General features: G+C 35.1%; 1 protein-coding gene across 1 annotated transcript; it reads right to left on the reverse strand.

The window, feature by feature from the left end:
• Window positions 1–787: 787 nt before the first annotated feature.
• LOC145072399 (leucine-rich repeat receptor protein kinase HPCA1-like) lies at window positions 788–8,194 on the reverse strand. Its single transcript, XM_079018815.1, has 19 exons — window positions 8,061–8,194; window positions 7,578–7,698; window positions 7,149–7,223; window positions 6,985–7,059; window positions 6,690–6,761; window positions 6,454–6,615; window positions 6,208–6,282; window positions 6,042–6,113; window positions 5,879–5,950; window positions 5,738–5,806; window positions 5,562–5,636; window positions 5,402–5,473; window positions 5,172–5,306; window positions 4,458–4,945; window positions 4,023–4,172; window positions 3,631–3,764; window positions 3,325–3,544; window positions 1,528–1,763; window positions 788–1,318 (listed from the first exon to the last, which is right to left on the reverse strand). Exons 1-19 carry the CDS (start codon window positions 8,134–8,136, stop codon window positions 845–847), a joined length of 2,853 nt encoding a protein of 950 aa, XP_078874941.1. The 5' UTR covers window positions 8,137–8,194; the 3' UTR covers window positions 788–844.
• Window positions 8,195–8,480: the final 286 nt, after the last annotated feature.

Here is an 8,480-nt window from a genome sequence, read left to right on the forward strand (position 1 = left end):
TTCACATATGATCCTTGCAGAGGAAAGAAATGATTCTTAAGATCAGTAAGGATATTAGAAATATCCACCTGACCAACGCGAACTTCATCGACCTCACGGTTCATGGCATCCAAGTCTCGATTAACACCTTGTCGGAGCTCATGCAACTGGTCTTGGAAGTCCTCCCATATGAGAGACAATTCCAACTGGGTTTGTGTAGATTGATGACCATGTCTTCATTGGTTACACCATTTGAATGATTCTCTGCCATGTGACGACGGTATTTTGGAGACCAGCTATGTTCTGCAGATGCTCGCAACGGCATTTTCCTATTTTAGAGTGAAGTTAAAGACGAGATTGGGGTAAGCAAGTTTCCAGATGTGTCATTTTAGGGCAAAAAAGTCTTCAATTTATACAGAGGCGGCTTGAACAGTCCAAGTGTGCTCCCTACGATTCACGTACAAGACGACGTCATTTGGGTTCTTGGGATGCTTTGACTTCTTGCCATGTCACCGTTTACATGTTAGGTTACGCTTATGTGGCAATGGAAATCGGTTACAATGTCTGAAAGAGATTAGATTGCTAGGTTACAAATAATTCGTTCCCTTAAAAATCCAAAAACTAAGTTAAGTGCCTAAATGGGTAAACCCTAGCAACTTAGTAGGACAAATATTTCATTTTCCCAAAAAAATCAATAGCTTAAAATTCCATAAGGTCGAGATATACATAATAATATAAACAAATTTAAATAAATGGATAAATCCTCACACGCTTCATTCAAAAATCCGTGTAGTTATACAAAACAATGTTAATTTAGACAAAATAAATTGTTTTATCATCAAATAGTTGAAATCGGTTATCATTTCTACTTGGGGTCAAACTTCATTGAGAAATGGTGACCACTATAAGCAAAAAGATTATCATTAGTATATGGATGCTCACTTCCACGACTTCTATAATCATAGCCTGCTGAATTTGCTGCTGACTCAGCATTCGGGTTAAGACCCATGAGTTCCATAATGCCCTCGATTTCTTTCATAATATCACTCATTGTTGGTCTTTCACTTCCTGTTTCTTTCACACAACTCAATGCCAAATCAACAAATCTTTCCAAACCTTTGAGTTGACTACTCAAACCAATGGTCGGGTCAAGGACCTCGTGAAGATTGTATAACTCTTTGCTTTTGTCCATGGCTTGTCTCACTTCTCTCACGATGTGCTTTCCTCTCTCGATTGGATTCCTTGCAGTTATCAGTTCCAACAACACGACTCCAAAGCTATAAACATCGCTCTTTTCTGTCAACTGTTGTGTCATGTAATACTCAGGATCCATGTAACCCTGCATTAAACAAAAAATAGACGTTTAGACTACGAAGTAATTGCATAGATTACTCTATTTTGTATAGATTAATAACTAATCCTCTGTCATGGCATAAATACAACAACACTCCCCAAGAGAATATGCGAGATGTAAAATAGGTAGACCTAGTCCACTACTTGCGGGCATAGGGTTCATAAATAAAAGTTAGAAATATCAAAATTACTGACCATTGTGCCTTTGACTTGAGTCGTAACATGAGTTCTATTAGCATCGCCCAGTGATTTGGAAAGGCCAAAATCAGCAACTTTTGCGACAAGGCGTTCATCTAATAAGATATTATTTGTTTTAACATCTCTGTGTATAATTGGAGGATCGGCAAGATCATGCATGTATTGTAACCCTTTTGCTGCTCCTAGTGCTATTCGAAGTCTTCTCGTCCAATCTAACCTCATTCCAGATCTTCCTGCATGGTTAATGTCCATTGATAATCACTTTTGCAATTTAGATTGTTAACATTACAAGCATGTTCAAATAAGAAAGATAATTCTCATGACAACGGTAGGAATATCCATCGCTATGCGTAATACAATTATTTAGAACATAAAAAAATGATAAATATTTCTCGTCGTTAACAAATAAAATAATTAAATCCCTATATGAAAATAAAAAATTCATTCATGCATGGCATTTAGTTTTTATTTGAAGGGATTTTTTTTCGGTTGTGTGGGTGCTTATACCAATTAATATTGTTTTTTTTATCTTTCTCATCTGCGGGTAATGTAAATATACTATTGATAATATATATATATATATATATATATATATATATATATATATATATATATATATATATATATATATATATATATATCAAACTCGACTTCAATCCTAACATGGTATTAGAGTTGTTTCCATTCGACAAGGCATATAAAAAACAAGTTTAGGTTTAACAAAGCCTAAGAGCAACCAACAAGTAGTATAAGAGTTGAATAGAGTGATGATTATGATTAAATAAAAGTTGAATGGAGTGTGGGTGATGACATGAAGTAGAGTTGAATGATCATTGAATGCTTCAATAAAAAGAATAAAGTGGTGATTAAGATTGAATAAGTGTTTAATGGGTTGTGGGTAATGTTGTATAGATGTTTAATGGATGATATGTCAATCCATTGAACTCTATAAAGTTTAATGGATTGTGGATGCCTAAGCAACGTGAAACAATAATTAAGAATTTAAGTCTATCAACTCACATGTGACTTAAAAAATGTGAAGTCTCCGTATAAGTGCCAGGGCCATTTTGATATATTATTAATAATATAGTGTATTTACATTACATAAAGATAATAAAGACGGAAAAACAGTATATACCTAGCATAAGAGCTCTAATGACAATAGTAATCCATAGACTATATACAAATACAATAACAGCCTTATAATGCTAACCATAAAATAGCTAGCGATGCTTGTTAGAATGGAAAAGAAGGGAAAATGACTTAAAGCCCATTGAAGTTTTCAAATCGTTCAGAAAAACTAATTATGTTTTGTATGTTCAAGAAAACCCAATGAACTGACCTTTTGTCTAAAAAAGCCCAACTAACTTACACTTTTGTTCACTTCCCATTTAGGGTCAACTGCCTAATTAAGTCAACGAATGACATGGTTTATGATGTGTAATTAAATATCGGAAAATGACTGGTAAGACCAACGAAGTTTCAAAACCGTTCAAAAACCTCCAATCATCTTTTTTCAACGAACAAAACATGATTGGGGTTAGTGAACGGTTTTGAAACTTTGTTGGTCTTACAAACCATTTTCCGATATTTAATTACACGTCATAAGTCATATCATTCATTGACTTTCATTAGCAGGTTGATCCTAAATGTGAAGTATAAGTTAGTTGGGATTTTTAGACAAAAGGTTAAGTTCGTTGGGTTTTCTTGAACAAACAAAACATAATTGGTGTTTTTTGAACGGTTTGGAAACTTCGTTGGGCTTATAATTCATTTTCCTGGTAAAGAAAGTACCTGAAAGACTATCCTTGACTGTGCCATTGACGATATACTCATAGACCAACATCTGTTCACCTTGATCGAAACAAAAACCTACCAAACTCACAAGATTCTTGTGATGAACTCTCGAAAGAAGCTCAATCTCAGTTTTGAACTCTAGTGCCCCTTGTGTTGAATCCTGTTTAGCCCGTTTAATGGCAATCAACTGCCCATTTGGTAGACTTCCTCTATATACCTACACAAATAATCCCATTGTTAATCTTTTTTTTTATTTATATATGTATACACACACATACACACATGTGTGTCAAACATACTTACCATTCCATATCCACCGGTTCCTATGGTGTTCGTTTCTGAGAAGTTGTTTGTGCATTTGACAAGTGCCTCGAAAGAGAAAGCTTTTGTTCCTTTCACTTGAGGGACACCACCACTAGTGGTTGGATCCCATAGTGCTACAAGTTTCACACAAAAACTGTTAGACGCCAAATTCTATACTCCAAGAGACTAAGACTCATGTCATCACAGAAATTGTATTTTTTTTGTCCAACCCTAAGAAGATAGAACATGATGGGACTGGTAAGGGATTCGTTGATCTTCTGTGTGTACAAAGACACGAATACCCTCCTCGTGAACAAAATAATTAACCCTAGAAATTTTTTTCAATCTATCCGGTTATACAAGTAGCTATAGTGGATAATGATAAATCATACCAAAAGGGCTGCTCTCATGTGTTGCTCTTTCAGCTCGGCCTTTTTGTCGTAAAGCATACATTCCTGCAAATATCAATAGTGCCACAAGCACGCAACCACCAACTGCCGCTCCCACGACAAGTCCAGTGTGTGATGACTTCTTTCCGGATACTGATGCTCCCATGAGATAACAACAAAATAAGTTTTCATCATTGACCAATAGTAAATTAGTTTCTAAAAAGGGTTACTTTTCTGGCAACCCTTAGGTTACTTTTCTGGCAACCCCTACCCTATCCCACCAGAGCTTCATGTGAAATGTAAATCAAGAACACATTAATTGAAACCCTCACACTCCAACTGAAACTCTCACACTATGCTATGCCCTAGAGACATTGTAGACAAGTTTAAGAGGCTGGTATGGTATTATACGGATGTGGATAAGAACCCATTACGTACCTAGGAAATATTCATAGTCGTCACCTTTGAAGACATAGGTACCGAAGTCTGGGGGAGGCTTGAAAGTTTGGTTACTAAGTGACCACCCGATTCCATTTATCCCATTCCTATCGAACGTTTCATCTCCATCAGATGGGAAAACATGAAGATTGATCACAAGGTAATCGTCTAACGTTTTGCTAGGACTCCCGAATGCAACAGAGTCTACGGGGAGTTGAGACATCTGAAAAGAACTAATCATTGAATCCCGTAAAGAGTCGTAGTCAGTTGAAATTCCATGCTCAGACAAGCGAGAAGCCCGGAAGAAAAGGTTGCCTGTGTATGGAAATGCACACCGGCAGTTTGGACTCATAATTTGAAGCGAATGACTACACTTCATAGGCACACATTTATTTGGTTGTCTAGAGTCTGAAGGAGTAGTATTCTCGGGAAGAGAGCAAATTTTTTCGGTCACCCCTGATTCCATACAAACTGGATTACCCACAAGTCTGCAGACAAATTGTAACCACATGTGTTTAGTTCATCAATTATAAATTTTCTTTCCTCTTTCTGAAAACAAAAAACATATGTATTAACTTGCTACTAGAAAAATGAGCATCAGCATTGGAACTCTCAACGGACTATTCTTTGCTAAAAACATGACAATTAGCACATATATACCCGTCCATTTCGGTAAAAACTTTAGCTAAAAGTTGTTATAATTACAAAACTCACATTAATTCGATAGTAGATTGGCTTCTTTGAGTGAATTCAACGATTTGATTATTCTGCAAATCAACTTGTTGTAGTTGTTTGCTATGGGTAGACAAGATATCCAAGGTGCCATTTAGTGTGTTGTCACTTAAATCACTGATGAAAACCCGATACGTTGCAAATCATGAGATTTCAGTAAGTAAAAGACCATGAAAACCGAAAATGAAAAACCAACTGAATCATTAACTCACACAATCTGTAACTCAGGGAGGCTGAAAAGGGCAGCAGGCAGCACTCCTTCAAGATTTGTATTGGACATCTTACTGCCAAACAATGTAAAGATGTAAATAAATTAATACCCACATTGCAATTAATTACCACATAGAAATGGAGATGGTTAAAGGGATTTACAGTTTTGTAAGGGAGTTTATATCTGAAAACCAAGAAGGAATGCTCCATTTGTCAAAACTGTTGTTGCTCAAATCCCTAGAATCAGATTTGCGTGTTAGAATTTTAATGATTACTTTCTGTAATCAAGATCATGATCAGTTTAAACAAAATAAATTGGTTTCTCTCTTTTTACTTACAAATAATTCAGGCGTTTCAATCCGGTTAAATCGGGCATAGGGCCAGTCAATTGATTGTTTGACAAGTACCTATAAACATATTTATCACACATTAACTCAATTTTGGATTAAATAAATGGACTATGAATTTCTGATACTTACATCAGATTTACACCAGCAAGATTGTTGATGTTTGATGGAACATGGCCAGTAAATCGATTCCTATCAAGACGTCTAATATCACATGAAACACACCATTAAAAAGTTAGACTTAGAGATTTACAAAAAGTCTTGAGGAATTAATATGATCATCATGGGTACTCACACGACTTCTAATGTTTGAACAAGCCCTAGTGTAGAAGGAATGGAGCCATTAAGCGTGTTATTTTCAAATAGACTGCTCAGAAAATAAAAAGGAAAAATGTAAGTTAGTTTTCATCATCATGCATAATATGTTTTTACAGAAGAATGATTGTCATATTGAAACATACAGATGGATTAGATTCATATTTGAGCTAAAGAGCTGAGCTGGAAGATTGCCACTGAGCATGTTCCCTCCAAAATGGCTGAAAATACATAAGTGAGTAGAGTTCTAATTAATTAAATTCTTTTCATCGCAAAATGCCTTTTTGTTCGAGAAATAGTGATGGACTACTGTTAGCGACAAAAGAATTGAAGCATTAGCGACAGATTATTCCGTTACTAATGCCTATTTTTGAAGTAATGAATAGACTTACAAGTGTTCTGCATGAATCAGCATGTCAAGACCAGGAGTTGTGTCACTAGAAACCGGTATACTTCCAGACAGCCTATTATCGCCCAGATCCAACCAGTAAAGATTTTTGATATTACCAATGGAAGGTGGAATCGCTCCAGTAAAATTATTTGAATTGAGCGACCTACAAAATCCAATTCCGAAATTCATCATCTTATATAGAATTCGAATTATTAATTTCAACGTATTGATACTCACATAGAGATAAGATTTTCTAGACTCCCGAGGGTATCTGGAAGTCGACCGCTGAATCCGCAGTCTATCAGGATTCTGATAAACAAGTTCAGACAAAAGTCATGCTAGCATACTCAAAAACGTGTCATGTAAAATCCTACTATTTATGTAATATTACTAACAATAAGAAGGTAGTCACTGTGCTCGATCAGATACAGTTTATTTAATAAGTATACCAGTTGTGCATATAGAAAAAAACATAGCGCAAAAGATTTTGAGGTCTATTGTGAAAAACATATAAATCGTAACAACTACTTACAAGTTTGTTAATTTCTTCAATTTCCCAATTGCTGGAGGTAGAGGCCCAGTTAAACGCTTATTGTAAGATAGATTGCTACATATCGAAAGCAATTATGAGACCAAAACACTGAAAGTAATCAGAATTACCCGAAAAACATGAAGCTATTTGAAGGAAAAACTTACAGAATCTGCAATTCAGAGAACTGCTCTATATCTCCTCCGGTAAGGGTACCAATCAAACTCATGCTTAACAAAATTCTGAAATTTAAAATGATATGAGAAAAAATAGAGATGAAAGTGAATGGTTGTTAGTTTGTAATAACTTGTCCCACATGGATAAAAGAGCTGGAAGAAGTTATATACGTCTAAACTAGTTAGCTACTTATAAGTCTCACCATGCATGGCTTTATATTGACAAGAGGGGGTTATTGGCCTAGTGTATATACGTTGCTAGGGTGTTAACAAATCACGTAATACTCAGCTCTTGTTATGAACTTTAAGTTGTCAACTATCAATAACTTTTATCTTACTTTTAACCTGATCATGTAACTTTGGACCTATATATAGGTGTTATATAATTCCTTGAAGACGAATAGTGGAGTAAGAACTCACATGGAGGTGACACGGCCGTTTGTGCATGTGATTCCATCCCAACCACTACACGGATCGGGTTTATCATCCCAGTTCGGTGGTGTGTTCTTCCAAGCACTTTTGAGAGTTTGCAGATATGCATCTGCTCATTCATGAAAATTAAAACAGTTTTCTATTAGTAATTAATCAAGCAAATTAAAACCGAACAAATTTCCCCTCGAAATCATCTTCCATTAATTATTTGCTAACACAATTATGAAAAAATCTTGAAGTGTTAGTAAAATAGGAATTCTAAAACCATATCTTCATTCGTGAATAGAATCTAGTTTGGAACAAAACAGACAGAGTGAAGTCCATATAGATTAGTTTTCCAAACACTAGGAGCATTGTAGTCTCCAATCTCTATAATCTTGGAATTATGATGTAGGAATAATGCATATGAGTCATTAAAGAAAGGTACTTGAATTAAAAATGATTGAAGTAATATGATGGTAATGAACTTACAATCATTGTTTTGGGCTGCTACAAACGAAAATTTGATGAAAATGATTAGAAGTAGTTGAACTATTGATGCACCCATTTGTGAATTGGATAATTAAGAAACATGAAGTTGTTAAAATAGAAAAACCGATTACTAACTCCAAAGAAGAAAGCTTCTTCATGACAACAAGTTGGCATGTACCATTGACATTACCATCAAATGGGAGTTAATATATTGATCAATTAATTGAAAATGTTTGAGCGTGGAGGTACTGTATAGATTTTACCGTTTACTAATTCTTTCTTTGAATTTTGCAAGTTGTAGAGTCTACTAATTCATTCTTTGAATTTTTTATGTTGCAGAGTCGGAACGTAGGATCAATTTTACTAATTTATTTCTATACAAAGATCAAAATTAGTATGTGAATTACGAGCAATAGTAGG

The sequence above is a fragment of the Lactuca serriola genome, chromosome 9, assembly GCF_051521515.1.
Source record: "Lactuca serriola cultivar US96UC23 chromosome 9, Lser_US96UC23_V15, whole genome shotgun sequence".
Lineage (NCBI taxonomy): Eukaryota > Viridiplantae > Streptophyta > Magnoliopsida > Asterales > Asteraceae > Lactuca > Lactuca serriola.